This window comes from Oreochromis niloticus, linkage group LG7, assembly GCF_001858045.2.
Source record: "Oreochromis niloticus isolate F11D_XX linkage group LG7, O_niloticus_UMD_NMBU, whole genome shotgun sequence".
Lineage (NCBI taxonomy): Eukaryota > Metazoa > Chordata > Actinopteri > Cichliformes > Cichlidae > Oreochromis > Oreochromis niloticus.
Genome location: NC_031972.2, coordinates 29,173,610 through 29,196,322, shown reverse-complemented (window position 1 = coordinate 29,196,322; position 22,713 = coordinate 29,173,610). Strand labels below are relative to the sequence as shown.

Below are 22,713 nucleotides of genomic sequence, written 5' to 3'. Positions count from 1 at the left end.
CAGAATAAAGAGACAGCATTTGTTTTAGCAGCAGCGCAACTAAATAGTCTAACTTCAATAGTTGCCTGTGTCTCTCTCTCTGAAGGAGCTTTGATAAAATTCATCCAAAAATGACCCTTCTTTGCTTTCTGCTGAAAGTGAAAAGCAAGGGGGAGGCTAATTATTATAACAAGCTACACGCTGTTTCCAGAGGAGATAAACGTTAAGGGGAAATATATAAATTATCCACTAAATATAGTGGATGGAACAGAAACAAGCCAACCATTAGTGAAAAAAAAAAATCACTTCATGAAAAAAGTAAAAGCACTAGTCTGATTGACTGTGCTAAAACCACAGTAATTTTACATGGGGGTAAGAAAGGGGGAAGGAAAACTGCATATAGTCAGACAAGTAGATTCTCCACAGGCACATTCATAACAGAGGGATGAGAGACAGAACACTATTGGCAGAGCAGAGCCAGATGTGTTTTTATTAAGTTACCACACATGAGAAATGTCTTATAGCACAAACACTTTCAGAGTTAAAATTAAGTTCATACTGTTGCAGAGAAACCCTGTCTATATCTGCTGGGATTAGGAATGACAGAAAAGCCATTTACATCTTATAATGACAAGGCTAACATATTTTGTCACTCTAAAACACACCCTAAGCAGTGTTTACACTCATCTGACAAAAGTACATTAGGAGCATAATGGAAGAACATAGAAAAGTATACATCAGGGCAAACAATGCCCTGTATCAGACGCACAGGACATAATCCAAACAGCCACTGAGTTAATATGGATGTTGGTAAGTTAATACACAACTCCAGTTGTAGCTGTGTGATATCTTTATAACTGAGAATTACAGAATTTCAGGTTTACATTGCTACAACAAATATCACTTAGATTATACATGAAACTAATTAGGATATTAGCTAAAAATGCCTTGAAATTAAAATGGGTATTATTCTGTTTTTATTGAGAGTACATGAGTAAAGGCGGTAGACTTAAAAAACTTTCAGGAAAGAAAAAGAAAGAAAAGAAACGTTTTAAGTTTTTGCTAAATCAGATTTACTGGATACACACGTGTGTCTCGGTGAACACCAAATGGACTTTTGATCCACATATTGTTAAAAGCAAAATCATACTGAGAACTTAAAAGAAACAGACGGTCTGAAAATCAAAGGAGCTGTAGCTGAGATATACTGACTTTTAGTGAAGGGTCAAGCTCCAACAACCCTCGAGTCCAGAGTTCCCATATTTGAACTCATCAGCATGTTTCATAAGATAATAAAGTCAAGGAACAAAGCTCCTCTAGAACCATGGACAATATATCATCCATCCATCCAATTTATTTTTATTTCACTATGTATTTTTACAGATCATGTATCATAAAGATAAGGCAGATAAGACATGCATACAAAAAGACTTTTATATGCAGCTTATATGTAAATATGTAAATAACTACATACTCAAATTGCAAGTACACATGGCCAAGATACCACCTGCACTGCACAAAGTGTATACAAGCCACTGTGGCATTTCACCTTCAAAAGCTTGCACACCCTAAAATCTGATCCCTCTTTAATGCTGAAAAAATTTCTTAGCTGTGCCAAATACATACATATTGCTGGAAGCTACAATACACCATGCTTCCATTGAGAGAAATATTCAAGCCCATGGTGATTTGCCATCACATCAAATAGGAAATGCTAGATGTCTCCTGCATCATTTTACACATATTTCCAGAGAATTCAGCGTGACATATGGGGTGTCATGGGAACTTGGGGAACGGAGTTGAATTTCAAAATTATAGCTTACATAAGTTAGAATGTTTGGCTGTGTGAATGATGAATTAACTTGGGAGGGAGGGATGAGTGAGTTAAAAAGGCTAAACCCCCTTTCACCATAAGGAAATGTTTAGTTTACACCCTGGCACTCACCACTGGCCTGAGCTTCACACTGTATGCACACACACAAACAAACACACACACAGGCATACACAGACAGCCTCAGTTGGAAAAAAAAGGTTGCCATCCTGCACAGCTTCCTATAGTACTTTAGACATCAAATAAAGGTTAAAAAGGAAACATTGTAGAAAAACACAATACAATGCAGAATTTCACTGGACACTAAAGGTCAGCAATGCATGCAATTCAATATCTGAGTCAACTCCTGGGAGTCAAAGCTGATGTCATTGTTTTCTTCCAGTATAAGGCCACATGATCGGAGCGTGGCGAATCAGTGAAGGATATGCAGTGGCTTACCAGATGCAATCAGCCAGAAAAAGTTGGTATAATTTTTGTATCTGGTTTTCAAGCTAAAAAAATGTCAGTGTTCATTGTGTATCTACTTATAGCAGAGCTTATCAAACTTTCAACATCCCCCCCCCAAAAAAAAGTTTGCAACTCCAGCCCCACCAATCCATGCAGAATCTTACTAAAATAAATATCTTCAAAACTGCATTTAAAAGAAAAACATCCTGTTTGTTTTCCATCATTAAATGATAAGATGATATTCATTCAGATGAACTTCTTTTCATATCGTTCCCCTGGTTATCCAAGCAAGCCAAAAACCCAACCTCCCACTGTGGTTCAATGCCCCACCAGGGGGCCTGTCACACAGTCTGTGGAACACCATGGTTTAAGGGGTCCTAAAACAAAGACCTAGTGTTGATGCTAGTGGTAACTGTGAAAAAAATAAATAGAAAAGATATTAGTTTGGATATAGCCTCAAATTTGCAGGACAAAGACGGTACAGGGATATACCTGCATCACTTTGGCAGCACGTGAACACACCCACATCTATGCAAGTTTATCCACATGCATGCACAAACCCACATCATGAGGTCTTACCTCAGTTAAACGCCTGAGTCTAGTCCTTTCCCCTGGAGTGCAGCACTAACAGAGCTGTCTTCCTTACTGAGACTGTCTCTATCAAACCCTCTATCTCCCTGACAGAAAAGATTCTTCCCTCTTACAATCTATTTTCAGTGAACCTGCAACTCAATCTCAGCAACACTGCTCCCCAACAGTGGGGTGGGCAGGCTAGGGGGGGGCTTTTCTTTTCCTTCTGCCCATGGCGATGGAGACAAGGCAGGGAGATTAAAGTGGCTCAGGACTAGTTCTGGAAATAGAATATATGCACCCGCCCTTACAACACACACACATGTGAGCCTTTGCAGGGAGGTATGCCAGTTGTGTGTACAGCTCTGGGAAACCCCACTGACAAGCCTCGCCTTAGACACCGAAGAGACACTTTAAGGACAAGAAAGCTTAAAACAGACGAGGGCCATTTAAAATCCAAGACTTTTTAACGTAAGACATGATTCCCTGCAGAACAATGTACAAAACAAAAGAGACCTGAAATGCTCTAACTAAATTACACACTTTTTTTCTCTCTGCGGGTGTTACATAACATGTTGTGGAGGGCATTCCAATGATACATCCAGCACAGTGGGGGTCTGTGTCTGCTTGAGGGTGTCAGATTCTGCACTGAACTGATATGCATGATTATATGTTCTGTGCCACCTGCTGGCTACAGCATACTGCTGTAACATTCAAACATTAGGCTAAAGGTGATGAATTAATAGTTCTACAAATATGAATGGAAAAGTGACAGAAAGTATCAGCGGCTGCATGGAAATATATAAAAAACAGCGCATAAAAAGTTATTTATAAGTGTTACTTTGGTTTGGAATTACAAAAACGCTATGACACATTATGTCAAACAAGTGTTGTTTTTTTTAATGTTGGCTCATGATAGCAACAGATATGTGTGGTTCATTACAATGAAGAAAAAAAAACTAAAGGTGCACCAATCGGGATCAACACGGGACGATTTCTGACCAGTTAGCCTCCAGTATGGACACTTACGAACTGGTCCATTTTGTGGGTGCAAAACATGCACACAATGGTGCAGGTAAATCACACACACACACGCTTATAGCCACACACTATCATGTTAGTGTGGAAGTTAACCCAAAGTAAACTGTGACACACCACCACAAAAACGCTCAAACCAACAAACCACATACCTGATCACCCCCTGTGCATTTTAAAAAAACTACAAAGGAAAAGTGGCTAAAACTAAAGCTATCCAGAGCTCAAAGTGAGACACAAGCCAGCAACCTAAGGTATGTGGTAAGAACAAAGGATGAAAGCAGAAATTTATGGAAACAAGTGAGAAATAGAAAAGATTTGACAATGAAGCACCTGCCCTGTTATCTGTTAAAGGAATAAACGCACTGGAAAATGATTTAAGCACCTGACATTTGCTTTGTTACATAAATCAGTACAAATTGTAGTTTAATAATTCGTTTTATTTTGAAAATAAAAATTGGAATTGGCCAATTAAACTGCAATCAGTTCATTTTTAAGCAAAAACAAATTTTTACTATGTGACAGCAGCCAAAAACAGTACATCATGGCCTTTATTACACTAATTTATACTCTAGTTAAAAAGTACAAAAAATTCAATCATGAACCAGTGAAGATATCTCAAAAAATAAATAATAAATAAATACTACAAAAAGATAAATGACAATACAATAAATTATAATATTTTATTGTTGAAAACAAAAAAAAAACAATAGTTCAACAAAATAACAATGAAGGAAAAAAATTGTATTAGTGCAGCTCACATTACTCATAATTCATTTTAACAGAAATAACAGAATATTCTTGGCAGCTGAACAGCCCCTGTGAACTATTAATATTCTATGACAATACACGGCGGTGGAAATCTAAAGAAAGGAGCGGCCCCTGAGCGAACACAGGACAAAAGAGAAAGCAGAGTAGAGACAGTAGAGGCCTGTGCTTAAGATGAGCTTAGCTCGATTCAGAGAGTCAGAGCACCGAGTTTGCTCGTAAAGATACTTCAAAAGGAGACATCAAATCCTCGTGCACCACTCCTTAATGCACAATCCTCATGTGGAACTTCAGTTACTTTGCTGTTCAAGGGCACCTTTGTTAATACAGAGAAAGTTATCTTCACTGGGTCTTTTCAAAAACGCCCTTATAGAATTTCTTCATAAGGTTTTCCATTAAAGAGCGGCACAACATGACCAGGAACTGAATGTTCTACTTCACAACCCACTGTTTCCGATCACACTCCTGACACTTGTTTCGCTCCCTCTACTGAGCTTTGCTTAAGAATTATTAATTTTTGTAACTTTAATTTGTTTCTGCTTTAAGGCATGAAACTGAAACTATCTGCAGCTAGAATGTAAAAGCAAGGAAGTGTGAGTGGACCTGATACAAATCTGCTGTTGACATGAGATGAAGCCTAAACAGCTGTCGACTGAGAGGTGAGGACAGGGGATCAGGTAATGATCTAGCCTAATGATAACCCCGAGTCCCCTTTCACCTCTGACACATCGTGACAATCACTTCCTTCCAAAAGCACACTTATCTTGGGACTCCTGCAAAGCATGGGTGGAATGAGTGAGAACTTTCCTCTCATCACTGTGTTGTGTGTGTGAGCGTTATCTTGACATGCATCAACAGAGATGGGGTATCAGGTTTCACACAGGGAGGATGTGGTGATGGACCCCTCTTCTGTAGCCTGTGGGCTTTAGTCACAGTTAGATAACTTATGAGAGATCTTAAAGACACCTTTTTTGAACGCACACAGCTCACATAACAAAAACTAATCAACGGACACATGCACAGCATAGTTCATGCAGTTATTTGTGGATGAACTCTGGGATCCTCTGCGCATAGGTCCTGTCATGTAACAGCAAATTACATGAGTCATGCTCAGGATGAGGAAACAGGAAGGAAAGGCGAATTCTAGCTATTACAGTATGCACTGTATGACCATCATGATTACATCCAGCACTCTCAGAATTACTGTCAAAAACACATTTTTTGGCCTATGTAATGGAAAAATGTCTGTATACTTTATGCTTCTTAAGACTGCAGTACATAATGTGTACTTACATTGTACTTACATTATGCTTTCTAAATACACAGCAATTAAAAAGCACCGTGTTACCATTATATTCACACCTACATAGTCACTGCATTGGCCTATTTCAAAAAGAACAAAGCTATACCAGGAAACAATAATGTCACTATTTTTTGAACTGCTTACTTAGCTGAAGCCTTGATGATTGCATGTGGAAACCTTGTATTTATGGAGGCTTTTAGCATAACAGTGAATAATTAAGTCTCCCTCAAAAGTCTCAGCGAATGAAAGGAATCAATGAAAAATAAAAAAAAAAGATCCCTCACTTACACATGGGATCACAACGTGGCCATAGTTTATGTATTTTAATAGCTTATTAAGTGAATACATACATTATTTATCAACCATTAATAAAGCCTTTGGTTACAAAATATAAATCCTTCCTAAGTATGTCTTTTTGTAAAATAGCTCCGTGATTATTGTCACTAAGCTCTATTAAAACGCTCTCCCTACTCTCTCCCAGTAGAATTTAGCAGAAGCAGACATTATTCCAGACAGCTTGGAGGTTTCTAACACTCACCCCATGCTGTGCCATAGCAGATAAAATGAATCATTGCAAGCACTGCCAGCTTGTGTGTGTGTGTGTGTGTGTGCGTGTTTTGACAGAAACTTTTGTTGCAGTGAAAAAAAGAGGATATTAAGCCTATCAGTGCTATGGAAGCAGTGAGCCTTGCAGCAGTGAAGCTGGAATACACACAGTAACTTTCAGCTGTTGTCTCACCTCAGAATGGCACTGCTGGGCACGTGTTTTGTCTAAGTGTTTTTGGAATCTATTGGAGTTTTTGCACATACAGGGGTGGGTTCACGGCATGAGTGGATCTATGTGTCTATGTGGATATATGCATTTATGGAGTTACATGCAAGCACAAGCGTGCATTATCATTTTGTCTCCATGTGCATGTGTAACTGTGTCGTTCTGGCTTTGCGTGGGTGTTGATGAGCATACAGCAAAAGCCAGGGTGTTTCCTGCGTAGAGAAATTGTTGGTGCCACCCAACGATGTTTTAATCAGAGCCACGAAAATTTAGTTTCAATAATTATTTTAATTAATAATCAATTTGATTGAGTTTGCATGAAATTCAGAAAATATATGCAGCATAAAACTTGAATTATTATTTTTTGATTAGTGTGTGACCTAGAATGCAAATACTCTGCATATATACATTTATAATGGCCAATGATAAAATTGTGTAATTCCAAGGGAAAAAAACAACAACAAAGAAAACAAAACAAAAAAAACCCCACTGCTTTTGCAACCTTTGAATAAACAAGTATTTCTAACTGATAAAATGAGCTACATGCTGTAATACTGCCTGACTATTGAAAATTAGAGATGCACTAAATGATCACCTAGCAACTAGAATCATATGTATTTGACAGGCTGTGACAGGCTGATTAATCTCAGATATATAAGATTCTGTGCTATTCCATCATAGCTTGACATGCACTTGTCCAGAAATGTAACTAAATATAGGAAAATATGTCACAACAACTGCAATATCTGTGCTAGATGGAACTATGCCGTGCAAAAGATAAAAAATTAAACACAACAAATTGAATTATGTAAACTGCAAATGCCAACAGCCAACAATCTAACAATGTAGCATTTCCTATTTCCTCATTTTGATAGCACTGAAAATAAACTTAGGTGACTACAAAGTCTTTTAATGATTTATCTGAGCTGTTCTTTTTGTTGCAATATGTTGTAACATCAAATAAGAAAAACAAGAAATGGGGGCACAAGTTTGAATGTATTTTGGACTTTTTTTCTAATTTAGTCAGCTGGTCAGACTTTGGAAATCAAAATCTGGCAAGAAAATTGCAACTGATGCATTTCTACAGAAAATGTATGAATAATGTGCTCCACTTGCGCTTGAGTTGTCTGCCATTCAGTATTCCCATATCACAAACTATGTGAGAAAATATGGCAAAAACTATACACTGGCATGTCCTCTTTGTTGTAAAGACGGGTCTCTATCTTACATTTCACTTCGAGATGGATAAAGACATATTTTTAGTTGCAAGACAGGCACCAGTCCAGAGATTAATGCTCTAGTGATTACATTATCAGCGTGGCTTTTTAGGCGTTTCCTGCTGTGCACCATAAAAATGAACTAAATTATACGTCTTTTATCAAATAACGCATAATCTGGCAGCAATTTAAAGACCATTTCAGTGTAAAACCACCAATGAATTTAGCAGTGTTTTGCAAGTCATTTAGTTATATTTCCATTTTCCACCGTTTGGCGGATAATGTGATGACAAATCCAACTGCTTTTAAATGATGAGTCTTTTACTTGGGTAATAGCATTAGTGTCAGGCAACTGGATTCCCTTTTACTTTCCATGGTCGACAACAAGTAAACAAGTACTTTATTGATGACTGTTTCCGACTGATTAGCTCCCTAATCCTAAACAAGATGTTGGGTGATCAACACCAATTCTGCCAGAATGAGGTTTGATACTGAACATCTGACATTTGCAAGATTAAACTAATCTGTTTCAACACTCTTTTCATAGAAAATGTCAGCCTTGCCTTCTTTGTGTAACACATCTTTCATTTTTAGTTATGGATGCTGAAGAAAATAATTTATTATAGGACTGTAAAGAGTGTATAAATATAAAATGACTAATATCTGTGGATGACTTCAAGTTTTACAGGCGTCTGGGCAGTGACAAAAGTAGAATTAGTCATACAGTAAGTGTCATTACACTTCACAGACATACCACAGTGTACATGTCTGTCCACAGGCTGCATTGAGTTGCTGTAATATCACACCAGCAGATGCAATTAAAACCCTGAAGGGATTATTTCAAGCTTTAAAATAAAAGTGTGCCCTCAAGGCATTCAAACGACAATGTCTAGAGCCTGCACTATGAGGCTGCACCGTGAAACTTAAACCTAATGTTAGCATTTCAATCCCTTATAGCTCCTACCTCCTAAATGGCCCAACTCCTGTGTGGCCCGACACAAGCAGAACACACAAAGGCCCAAGCTTTATCACACAATCCATCAGCTATTGAAGGCTTGTAAAATAAAAAGTAATGGAAAAAATAAGAAAAATAAGATCACTAATAAAGAGCAAACAAAGGAGAGGGGCTTTAACGTAACTCTTTGTCAAACTATTTTCTGTAAAATCTGCATTCTCCCCATTAACACAATGTATTAATCATTTGCTTTAATTCTGTCAGAACTGCACTGCATCTTTACCTTTATAGTGCTATGGGAAAAAGTGAGCGCTACATTGGTTTCTAAGTTTTCCTTAACACATCTAAGCTTTGATTGGCGTTAGAGAGCCTTGATTGCTCCCCTAAGACCTTACACACAGTTCTTTTCTACAGCCATGGAGCCATGATGTCATGCAAAGTCCATCAAAGACCACAGCAGTGGAAGGGACCTTTATTACTCCCACAGAGAAAGGGGCTAAGGTCCACCTCTCTCTCTCTCTCTCTCTCCTTCGCTTCAATGTGCTGTGTTTCGGGCTCCTAGCAACACAAACGCCTGAACACGATGTACTGAAAAGTGGCACATGACATCACAGCCGCCGCTCATTTATAATTTATTAAACGCGTGTTCCATTTCTTGTAAAACATTTACACCTTTTTCACATTTGTGTGTTTGAGTCCAGAAACAGTCGAGCTTAATATGTATTTTGAAAGCCTTACTGTGAGACACTGGTCTGTTGTTGGTTTAGGATTTGCCGCGAGGTTTCAGTGGGAGGACAGAATCCAGAGGGGTACAGACTGGGTCTGGAAAATGGTAGCCAGCCATGGTTCTATGATAAAGAACCCCTTTTTCCCAACAGCCAGACAATTCTCCTCATTGTCACTGCAAGTGTGAACTGTGTTCCAACCACTGCCTATAATCCCTTCCATGTGTTTGGGTAGTTGCGGTGTCTGTGATCGAGGGACGTTCTGTCTTCTCAGTAAGTTCAAGCCTACAGACATAACCACTGATGAGTTTGATACTAAGAAGCACGACTACGGTCTGGCAACACACCCAGAGCATATAGCTCAAAAGATGTCTTGCAACCTCTCCCTTCATAGAACTCCAGAAAATATGAGTTGACAACCCTGGCAAAACCACAAAATAAAAGACAAAGTATGCATTTCAAATAACACACAATATCTTTTATGTATAGTATGTTTGCTGACAATACACAAAAAAAAGTTCTCAATGGAGAAAAAAAAGGAGAAAAAACATAACCGCAGTATGTCATTGTGTCTGGATGCTCGGGACAGAGCTGAGGCGAAGTACTGTTGTTCAAGATGTAAGAACTGGCTGATGATAAAGGACTGTCTCTCTCTTTACATGTGGTTAGCTTTTTTCTGAGGATGTGAGACTCCTGTAAGAATAGGACTTTTGTTCATCTTCTCCCAAGCTTTCATCATGTTTTCAATTAAACCTTTGATGTAGAGGATAGTTAAACCTTGCTGCTTTTCATTTATACCTAGTTTTTTATTGAAAAATATATAACTTTTAGGGCAAAGTAGGTAAGCCCGATTACCACCTGACCATGCATGTCCATCTATAAATCTATAAATCTAATCTTTCTACTGGAAGATGCTGCTGAGTGCAGCTGAGGGTCAAATAAGGTATTCTTGTGATTATTGTATTTTATAATACTACATATGCATGTATGATCATTAGAAAGAAAGTACAGTATATGCAGTTTGGTGTGTGTCCACGCCTGTGCATTGTGAGCCGTTAGCTTAGGCAGGGTCTCGCACTGGTCTGGGCGGTTAAGTACTGAAAAAGGCTGAGCTGTGACCTCGTTCCAGTTAACTGCTCCTGACAAAAGCAAGTCAGCCGAGTGTTAAGTGTAAGTGGCATATGCCGTCTGACTCAAATCACGTCTCATCAGAAGTGCCGCGCCTCACGACCACAGGGCAGTGCCACCATCTTTATGCTCTAAGCCAGTGCACTTTCAAATCAAACCACTGTTCCCCACCTTTGCTGAGCAGCAGCAAGAAGCCTCAACAATCTCGGTTATGGAATCACTCACAGTTAACCGTTTACGAGACCACCTGTACAGTTTGGGCTTGGGTGGCATTCGAAATATGTAAAACACAGGTATCAACAATAACATTTTTGTTTTTCCTTTTTTTTATTCTTTAGCATTAATGAAATGGGAATATAATTTTTGTTTTAAAAGTTTTGCAATATAAATGATAGAGTATGCAGATACACCTTAAGTTAAGCATAATACTTGTGTGTATACTGCTTCTCGTAGACAGACTAATCAAAAAAGTCAGCAAAATGATATTTTTTCTTGTTATCTAAAGATATTTTAACATTACAAAAAAATATATTTTCATTATTTTTTGAATAATAAAGAAACAATTAAATCACACCAGCATGGTAACCTTCGGTTTGTTGGACGCATCTACCCTCACATCACCTGTTTCAACAAATTAACCACTACAGCACTGTAAATACTAAACCAGCTATAATTACTGTAAGTGCAGTATTAAAACAGTTGGCACTAACTGAATCTGTAGTTACTGGTTCTTGACACCGCTACTAAAAATGGTAGGATTGGCTGTGAGGTGGTACAAAAATACCCCTGTATGCTGACACCACAGGATATTTTTCATGAATGCCATAATGTAAACATATTTTCAAGATTAATGTGTACACCTAAGAAGTTACATCAAAACACAAACTGGTACACTGACAGCTGCTTAAGTATATTTCATGATTTATTTTTAATTTTTCAGGCATCTGATTGGTTTATAATTGAGCTAACTGCTAACTAGCTCTTTTTGTTTCTCTGCTCAGTTTGTTGTTGTGTGGTCCTCAGTGTCATTCAGCTTTCTCAAGTCTCCTGTCCCATAATTGGACAAATTAAAAATCCACCATAGTCTAATATCAGCTCTCCACCCCCACACATGTGCCTCACTATCATCACAATTTAATTCAGTGACAAACATTGCAGGTTCAGCTGAACCCACCAAAGCGTTTTGCTAACTAAAAATTGAACCTGCAAATAAAGAATACCCCTCCAGGACAGAAATGGCAGTGCAGATGAAAGTGTTGGAATCATAAAGTGCACAGGAATAAGAAGGAGAAGGGTGGGGAGAAGGACGAGGGGCTTTCTAGCAATGAAAGATTTTGGCTGCTTTCACAAAGTGCTCCTAATCCACTCTAAACTCCATTACATGTGGGACACTTTCGCTAAGAAGGCACAGATAAGCTCAACAATAGCGAGGAGAGCCCATCCAAAAAAAGCATCACATTGCTTGCGTACTTAAAAAAAAAAAATCAACAAACATAAAGAAGGGCAGCAACCACATTTTGGGGGGAAACTATTTCAATTTTAGATATGGCACCAAATGGAAACTGGGCCGCTGCATGCTTTGATGTCTTAATTGTGTATGTGTGTGTGTTTAATAAAAGAAACCAAAGCTTATTGATGGAAAATGACAGAGACAGAGAAAAGGGAGAAAATGGAGATGTTGTGACTGAGACAAGGATAGAACAAGACTGGGGAAGTGGACAGCCAAAGAAAAAGGATGGATGAATAGAAAGAGACGAGAGCAAGATATGGCAGGGAAAAAATATGCCTCAGATATAGAAGTAAGAGTGACAGAGCCAAAGTAGTGTGGAATCCCAGTTGAATAGGACTTGATTAACTGTGCCACAGGGTCAGAGCAGGGTCTCTGTCTGCTGGGGCCTGGCTTATGAAAATGATATGTGTGCATATATGTGTGAGTGTGCAAGTTTTGACTGTAATTTGCACTTTTGAAACATGTGACTGCAATTTGCAAGACATGATATACATAAATGGTTTTTCTGGTTGGCTTAGGGCAACTGTACTTCGCTGTGATTTGGAAGGGAGCACACCGAAAACCTCATGAAACCTAGGATGAAGGCTTTCTGGTTTCTTAGAGTATGAAAAATGTAGGATTAATGCATGTTCATTTTGCTCTAAACACACTACAGCTTCTTGCTATGAGGCTTTTTTTTTTCTTGATCTTGTGTAATAAATACAGTCCATGCCTCACGTTTACAGAGATCTGCTTTTGCCCCTCGCTAAAAATGGACAGTAGCAAAACTTTAGGTCAACAATATCTATATAGAAGAATTAAAAATCTTAAAAGCTTTCAGTAGGTAAAACTGTGGAAGGGTCATTAACCTCTTGTTGGCCCCAGCAAAACAACCAGCTACTAGTAACTCACTTTTTTCTCATTTATTTCTTTGTTTTTAATTTGAATTACAATTATAGAATATATGAAATCCACTTTAAAAAATATTTGTTTAATGTAATGATATTTAATTTCCTTCAACACATTTCTTCCAAAAATAGCTAACTTTAAAAAAACATTAGTTAAAACACACAATAATAAAATTACAAAGTAACTTAATGCATTTTGGAGTAACATCATATTTAAATTAATATGGGGAAACAGGTGGAATTGGTTCTATTAATGTTGTAAATTTGCAATATTGTACTTTGCCTAAAATAAAAAAGCAACCCATGATGTGCATGACTCTCAAACCTTAAATGAAAATGTAATTAAAACTAATGAAAATCAGAATTTGGTCTCTAATGAGAGATTACATCAATCTATAGCGCAAGAAAACCTGTCAGTTCTTTATTAAAACAGAACATACAGACAGCAGTCTAACACAGAAGTTCTCCAAACCTTTTCCTTCCCCTTTTTATACAAAAATAAACCACACTGATCCTGCAGTGGTTCTACTGACATTTTGCAGACCACACACCTGTTGACCATTTTGGATGTGAAAATCATGCTGACAGTGTAAGATGTAGTGAATAAGGTCCCAGTCACACCAGGCTGCTCAGTGACCACCTAGCAACCGCTCACTGTGAGGGATAATTTAGCACTCCCTGACCACTTCCAAGTTGCTGAAGGTTGATCAAAAGTTGCTGGGAAGATAAGACCTGCATATTGCTTTCGCCTATAATTTGAATGAAAGTGATGGATCTGTCTACAAACACCGTCCAAGCTCTCCAAGCTGTACTGAAACTGTGAAAAGTGTGACATAAACCAGAAATGGAGACCATTTGCCTTCAAACCAAAAGTTTTGAAACATGTCGGCACAACTTCACAACCCGTTCTTTCGCACTTTCTTAGTAATACTGCTGCTTGGCCAATATTTAGCAAGCTTTTGCAAACAAACATGAGAAACTACAGACATTCATGGAACTATGCTAGCAATTAAAGCTATCAGTAGGTCGTCTTCGGTCCAGCATCTTCTCTGTGACCAAATTCATCCAGCCAGTTCCTTCCAGGAACCACTACTAGTCGGGGAATATATATATTTTTTGCTAACAACAAATCACATGAGAAACTTCATTACTCCATCTGGGGACCTCTCCCCACAGTTTGTCAGATTTATAAACCTAACCATGAGAGTTCCAAGTTTAAACTATTTCAGGTATTAGAAAGTGCAAGCAACAGCTATGGCTGTGGGTATGAAAGAAATATATCTTTAGGTTTATCAGAGAGTGAGATAACAGATAACTTGTTGTCAGTATGCTTACTACTCTATATGTAATCATCCTTAAAATGTATACTTTTAAAAGTGTGAGTCTCTTAACAGGCCTCACCTGGGGGCTAACGCTAGGACCGTAGCCCATGCCAGGCGAGTTCATGGAGTGAGGGCCCATGGGTGAGCTGATGACAGAGAAGGGTGAAGCCAGGCCATTCATTGGAGAGCTCAGCGTACTGATGGGAGAGTGGAGAGGGCCTGAGGGCCCCATGGACGTTGGGCTGAGTAGAGATGGGTGCATTCCACGGTGGGAGGTAGGTGATCCCAAGGGCGAAGAGGTCACCTGGCCTGATGAATCTGTTCAGGAAAAAAACCCATAAAAAACCCCATAAAGATTACACATTTTATCTTGAAGATTCCAATGAACAAAGAAAATCACTGATAATAAACACGTTTAATTCTTACCATCCCGTCATATTTTCTTATGATATTAAGGTCTTTTGATTTTGCCATGATAAGATTTTCAACTCAAAATGAGACAGGAAAAACCTGATGCAAGACTTCGCAATTTGGACCAAAAAGCCACGTTGATAACTAAGTTTTGAATAAACACTCAGATTTCTTCAAAACAACACTCTCACACTTGGTTTCTCCCAGCCAGGGTCGTTGGCACCACAAGCCTAGCACATCTGGTAAAGTGTGAAGGCAGTTATTTAATGTGAGTGCTGTGCAGGAAAATGGACAATTCAGCAAAAACACTTAGGACAATTAAATCCAGGGTTGTGGGTATGGGCAGAATGTCATGAAGCGCTTGTGTACATGAACCGCGTGTTGGTTTTCTTTACTCTTTTGTTTTTCTCCACCATCATTTTTGATGGATTAACATATCCTGGAAAACTTCCAAGTAATATAACAGCCATAGATGGACATAGTTTCCAGGTCTGAAAAGTGAAGCCAGTGTAGAAGTGCCTTAAACTCCTGTAGTTCCAAAAAACACCTCTGGTTGCTTAGAAGTGTATGGGAAGTGACATTCAGCTTTCTTAATCTGCAACTTCATTAAACACTTTCCTGATGAGTCTCCCCTGCTGGTGTCAGGTCAAACTGAACAGAAGATTAAATCCATTTGTTAAACTGTGGTCCTTCTAAGAGTCACAAAGGAGAATAATTCAGGAAAGGCTTGCTGGCTAATGATTTGTCATCCATAAATCATTAGCCAGCGAGTGCACAGTTTCACAATCTCATTCATCCCTCAGTCACCACATCTGGTTTCCAAGATGGCCATGGCCAAAAAGCTGAAATCACAGATGTAAGTGGGACTTCACAAACCAGTAGGTGATGTCCTGGTGGCAAGATACCCCTTTTAAACTGTCTATGGTCTTCTATTAAAAAGTCAGTCCTGTTCTCAGCTATGTGTATAATGCTTAACACAAAGAGCAGAGCACACAGTGAAGTAAAGGCAAACGTAGATATACAATGAAACTGAGACAAAAGAAAGAAACAAGTATGACATTAAAAGAAATAAAAGACAGTAGAGACCTATGGATATGAGGGGCCATGGATATGGTAAACACTTAAAAAGACTGTCTATCTTTCCAACCAGTTCTGCTGCTCTCTCACAGACTGCTTCGTCCTGGTAAACTGAAGTCCTTCCTTGAGGCATCTATGAGGTCAGGGATATACACTGGATTTATATTGCATATAGCTTATGAATGGGGTAGTAGTGGGCTCAGGAAAATGACAAGCATGACCTTGCACCACAGCTGAGGAGAATCCTGCAGTGACTGAGACTGAAGTCAGAATGATAAGGATAAGGTCATGTGTACAAAAGCTCATCTGCACTCACAGCCGCCCCCCCCCCATCAGAGCTACTCTTTATCTTGACTGAGCGACTAATCTTTCCATCAGCTGTCAACAGAGAAGATATGAGACAGGCGGGAACATTAGCAAAGAAGTACTGATATACTGTGCTATGTCACTGAGACTTTGGCAACTTTGTTGTATGTGTACTGATAACAAACCTCCTGTCTCAACTTTCAACACTGCAGTTCAGTCTTGCATACTTTCCATTTATGACTGAGCCTGCCTTTGCTTTCATAATTTGTTTTTATAATCTCACATCCATCGACCCCATTTTTATTCATTAAATGTCCCACAAAGGGACACACCTTTAAGACACACCAGCTTTTTGAACATAAATTTATTTATAGACATTATAATCTGTCAAACAACAGTGGCCTTATCGGTAACTGATTCACATAATTAGTTTTGCAAGCAAAATGCTGAACAGTTAAATGTTGCAAAAATGTCCATGAATAATAATAATAATAATAATAATAACAATAATAATAATAATAATAGTACTAATAATAATAATAATGACCTATCTCAGTGTCTCCAAAGACATTCCCTCCTTTTTGTATTTTAACTTACAACAATTTCTCAATCCATTTTTATAGCTGGCATTAGAGAGCTGAGGTTCACATCAGTTTCTCTGATGTCCTTAAATACCCTCCTTTATACCCTGTCCTATTTTGACACTGCAAGTTCGCTCTGTCTGCTCTCTCCAGTGGGAGCATGGACACATGTTATGTAATGAGTTGGAGTGTGGCTTGTCTATCACGCTCCCACATTTCGTACGTGACCAGGTTCCTCTATTTTCCGCACAGTGGACAAAAGCAGATAGCTAAACTAGTTAAGAGCAGAGATTAGCAACTTTAGTTTCTTTTGGGAGTTCTCACCATCCTTTTTATTGTTACGTGGCCAAAGTAACAGCCATACAAACTCAAATCATTTAAAAAAATGCTACAAAATACATTTGCAGGAGCACTGGTTTTAGCAGCACTCTGCACTGAGTACCAGTGCAGTTTTCAGCTGAGTCAAACCAAATACTTCCTGCACATCTTGCTTGACTCAAAAGAACTTCCTGTTAGAAACGAGACACACACACACACACACACACACCCACACACACACACACACACACACACACAGAAACACCCTATCCTTTGGGAAATAAACAAACATCCTTGTTAAAAAAAAGGGCTAATAACAGCTCTGTATCTAGCTATGTTACTTCAGTGTTGAATCCCGTGACTGATACTTCTTGAGCTTCTATCTGTATGATTAGATTTTTTTCCTCCAAAAATATGTGCCCACACACACATAGCTCCAAAATAAATAAATAAATAGCTAGCTAGCGCTTTTGGAGCCAGCAATTCCCATAACCCTTCTCCAACTGGGTTTCAATTCAAGCAGATAAAACGAGTGGCGGTATTAGAGTTGCCAATCTGCCATTGTAGCTCTCAGTGGGGGTGGAGGGTGGGGGAGAGTGGGACTCAGCAAACAGAATCCCAGCAAGACCCCACCTAGAGGGGGGGATGACAGAGACAGGCTGGGAGGTAGATCCGCCTGTTATGTCTCTTTTTTCCCCTCCCATTCATTCTTTATGTCCCTCTTTCTTCCGACAGCTTTTGGAGAAGAGGAAAATCCAAAGCAGAACACTTTTCCCCTCTACTGTTCCCCCTCTTTATGACCAAGCAGCGAACCATGTGGTCACACTGGATTGTATGTGGATGGTCTTGTTTGGACAAAACTCCCAGAACATAAAGATTTCTCAATGCGAAATATCTGTGTGCGTTTGTGTGTACAGTATGCGTGTGTATGTTTACTCTTGTTGGAGTTGGGTTGCCAGTGTAGGATTACAGCAGGATGAAAAGGACTCTGTCCTAATCCTCCCCGGAGAGGAAAGCAGAAGAGAAAATTAGAGTAGAGGAGACAAGGAAAGAAAGGATAAGGAAACAAACAGTGGTTGTAACGACAGAAGAGTGGAGAAGACAAAAAAAAAGGCAGTAAAGAAGATCCAAGGAGAGAAGGGGAATCAAGAAGAAACAAACCAAGAAGAATGACAGAGAAGAAAGGAAAGAAATGACTCGACTGGACAAGAAAAGTAAGCAAGGAGCAAGGTGGAAATAAGGTTCCTCTGTACATACACGAGACATGTGCATTTAGGTTTAAATTAAGCTTTGCCAAGTTCTTCTTTAAGATAAAGTCCCGGCTCATACAACAACATCTCAAATTCCAGTTTCTGTTATCAGTTAACTATAAATATTGTCATGTGGATACAAAAATACAACTCAAAGAATCTCTGTTAAATCTTCAACCAACACTTTGACTTTAAGCCCTACTGGTCAAGGAAAAAATGGAGAAAAAAAGGAAGGGGGGGGGGGGAGAAAAGCGAGCAGCATTGCCACTCCTGCCTGTGTTTCTTCATATAGCCAATTCCATCTTAACCTGTTAAACTTGAAATAGAAATATGCTTCTTGGAAAAACAACCTCTGGCAGCAGTTTGTACTGTATGCAAGATATGAAATAAACCTGTTCAAAAGATAAGAGTGACTGTAAAGCCAATCACTGAATAAGGGCAGGGCAGGTAAGAGCTAAAATAAAACTTACTGAAGCATTCACGAAATGAGTGGCAGCTGTCCAGGTTCTCTTAGTGTCAACTTATAAAAAGGGTGACTCACAGCTGAAAGCCACTTAGAGCGTTGCCGTCTGCAGGCTCTCCCTGTCAATTTGTCTAAATCGCTGGGCACACAAAAACAAGTGACAGCTACAAATAAGCAAATTACAGCTTGTTTTGCTGACAGAGACAAAGTTCTCTACTTATCACCTCTCCACTCCATTCAAAAGTCTCCTACATCTAAACAATGCCTCCCTCCCTTTAGCTTTCCTTTCTTGCTCTTTCATTCTGCTGTTCAGTGTTATTACAAGGGGGGAATTTTGCCAATTTATTATCTGGCTGTTACTCACTTGTGTGTTTAAAGATGATAAACGGATGAGAATCAGATAAGAAGGGATGATGAGATGACAGATCAACGCAAAAACAGGAACATGTTGGAAACAACCTGTTTACATTTTTTCTGACAGGTGAGCTGCTGCAGTTGTGATTAATGACCACCCTCTCTACAGAAAAAAAAAAAAAGACACCATCTGTTATCTGCACAACAGCACTGGTGCAAACAGTACAAAGAATTTCTGGTCTGCACAGGATGAAAGTGAAGGGGATGCTAAAAGCGGTGTGATTTAACTGGCGCGGAGATGGGTTTGGTTGCTAGCACACGCTAGACAGCACATTTTATTCATTCGTGTAAGCTAACTAATTGTTTTGTAACTGTAGACAGCAGGGGCAAAATCCCATTCATATAGTCTCATTCTAACAGTCAATAGTTTAATTGAATCACCTTTACTTCCATAAATTTAACCACTCCTACTCCTATTCTGGAGCCATATCAAAAAAATCGATAACTTATACTGCACCATACGAAGTTACGTTTACGAGACACGGACAAATTTTGGATGGTTGCTCCATTTGCTGGTAGTTGAAATCATGTCTCAGAGGTACAGGTATTCAAATATAAAGAAATCTTAAGCATGTGGACCTGTTTGGAACTGTTCAGAGCACCTTGTTGAATTCATGCCACAAAGAGATAAGCCAGTTCTGAATGGTAAAAGGGGGCTTAACGCAGTGCTAGCAAGGTTTACCTGATTAAACATCTGATGAGTTTACTTGCCTATGTTGTGTGTACATCTTGGATTTAAACATTTTCAATGCAGCTTAAACAACATGCTGGATCAGTCTGCTTGTTAGCATTAAAGTAAAACAATCAAGCACGAACAAAACCCTTGCCGTTCAATTTTCAGCAGCTGATGCACATAGGAACTTGTGACAACGTGAAAAGATAAGCAACCACTGTTCTCACATAAAGACTACAAATAACTCAGCTGCCTTCAGAGCTAACACCATTGGTTCCATTCCCTAACGAGCCCATGAGCTCGTGTTGCCCCTGCCACCAGTAAGGGATGATGCATTATAGATGGAAAGTGCACCACTATAGTCTGAACAATCCTGAGAGCCGATGAAAAGTGTGTCTTTCCTTTCTTTAGACTGCTGTCTCACAAATGACTTCTCTGGCTTCATGTGCTTGTCCTCTCAGCGTCTCATTCACCTTACTTCGGAACAACCTGTTTTGTCTAACCTTTTTAAAAACACATTCACAATCATAGCCATGTGCCTATACAGAGGCAGACAGATGCTCATTTTTCATTCCATGCCTAACTCTGCTCCTCTATTATTCATCTACTAGTGCCACAGTGGAGATTTAGTAGAACGCAAGGGCGTGGGATGCTACAAAAACAGAAAGCGAGAACAGATAAATCTCAGTAAATCACATACTTTATGTCCAGTTGCCTTTTAGCTATTAAATCTCTTGAATCATCATCAACAGAATTGACTGTCCGTAGGCAAAAATCATAATGTTCTCTGTTTCTGTGTGTTTGTGCTCACAAAAGGATGCATACACCACTGCCAGTTTTAGTTTAATACCCCTATAGCTTGTGTCCTATCCCATATTCTCTAAAGACTTTGTTCAGGCTTTCAGTGCAGAAAAAAATGCAAAAACCAACAAAAAAAATATCCAAATGGACTTGATGTAGATCCTTTGCACAGACGACGTACTTTCTATACTAACCGTGATTGGCTATGGCTGAGTTGGGGAATGATGGCATAGGTGAGAGACTGGCCAGGAAAAAAACGATCATTTCACAGACCGACTTTGCAATAAACGAAGCAGTCATGAGTCACTTGCACCTACACTGCAGCACTTTAGTAAACTGCATCTTCAAAGAAAAAACTGGATGAAAGCGTGGCATGTCAACAATAACACGGGCCCTGTTTTTAATGCATCCCTCCACCCAACACCTTCTGTTGATTTGAGGCACCAAGCAGTATTTTTTTTCCCTTTTTCTTTCTTTTTTTAAATTCTTCGGAACAACGTTTTAGGACATCATCTAGGTGAGTCACTTTTGAAAAGCACAGAGCGGCACAGAGCGCAGCCGGAATGAAACACTAGTCATTAGCATTTCTCCGGATGTGTTCAGGAAGAAGAGAGAAGAGGGAAAAAGAGATTCAACTAAATAACCCAGGAGATTCAGTGGGCTGTGGGAAAAAAAACAAAAAACAAAGCCCAAAATAACATGGGAGTTGGTATTACGGCTTCATTTTTAGAGTTTTTACTGCTGATGTCTCTATCGCCATGACGACAGCGGGCTGATATTTTTCTCAATCTTCCATAAACCACTTTGTGTATGTGCTTCAAAAACTAGATCATTATTCATTGTTCTTTTTTTTCATTAAGCTTCACACTTTCTGTGTGTGCGCATGTGTGCTCATTAATTGGGAAATGTCTGTCTACTGTTTTCCACTACATAAACAGACTAATCTGGTGCCTTCAGTTATGTCCAAAGTGTAAATATCTGAGTCTGATATGTTTACTCTGTAGATAGGAGAGAGGAAGTGGGGCTGTGTGTGTGTGTGTGTGTGTGTGTGTGTGTGTGTTTATTGTGTGTAAAAGATGGTGTAGGGAGCGAGCTTGTGATTGGCTGATGAAATATCAACAGGTTATGCATAGAATCGGCGCACACTTCTAAAAAAAGGTTTTGTTTTACAAACTTATTATGTTTATAAAACGTCTGAAATTTGGACAGAAAAAATTCCCAGTTGCATTTTCCACTAGTAAACAACCTGTTCTGGCTCTGGAGCAGTAAAAATCTGAAAACTTCTATTTGCAATGATGCAAAAAATATGGATAAGCGAGGAATTCTCTTATCTAATAAAAAATGCAAGTAAGCAAGTAATTTAAGCTATAAATAAAAGCACTAGCTGTTCATACAGCACTGTGGCGTGGTGGTTAACACTGTTGCCTCACAACAAGAAGGTCCTCGGTTTAAAACGGCATACTCCAGCTTCCTCCGACAGTCCAAAGATGTGGAGTTAGATTAATTAGTGATTCTAAACTGCCCAACAATGTGAATGTGAATGGTTGTCTGTCTCTCCGTAGCCCCACAACAGGCTGGTGACTTGGTGTGCCCGCCTCTCACCGTAGGGCAGTTAGGATAAGCTCCACCAATCATTAGTTATTATTAATCTCCAACTCTCTTTCACAGTGTGTCTTTTGTTCTGTCTTCCTCCCTTCACCTCCAACCAGTTGCAGAACATTGCTACCCCTCCCTGAGCCTGGTTCTGCCGGAGGTTTCTTCCTGTTAAAAGGAAGTTTTTCCTTCCCACTGTCACCAAGTGCTTGCTCAAAGGGGACCTTTCGATTGTTCCTGTTTTCTCTCTATTATTCTAATGTCTTCACCTTACAATATAAAGCTCCTTCAGGCAAATGTTGTTATTATTTGGCACCATATATATAAAACTGCACTGGTGAAACTGCCTAACAAATAGTTAGTCATTATATTGTAGC

General features: G+C 39.1%; 1 protein-coding gene across 8 annotated transcripts in view; it reads right to left on the bottom strand.

The window, feature by feature from the left end:
* Positions 1–22,713, bottom strand: part of rxraa (retinoid X receptor, alpha a) — a 154,003-nt gene that overhangs the window by 29,475 nt on the left and 101,815 nt on the right. For all 8 annotated transcript variants that reach the window (XM_005470375.4, XM_025908858.1, XM_013268497.3 and 5 more), the window contains one exon: positions 14,529–14,767. In XM_005470375.4, coding sequence (XP_005470432.1) covers positions 14,529–14,767 — 239 coding nt within the window. The remainder of the gene's footprint in view (positions 1–14,528; positions 14,768–22,713) is intronic.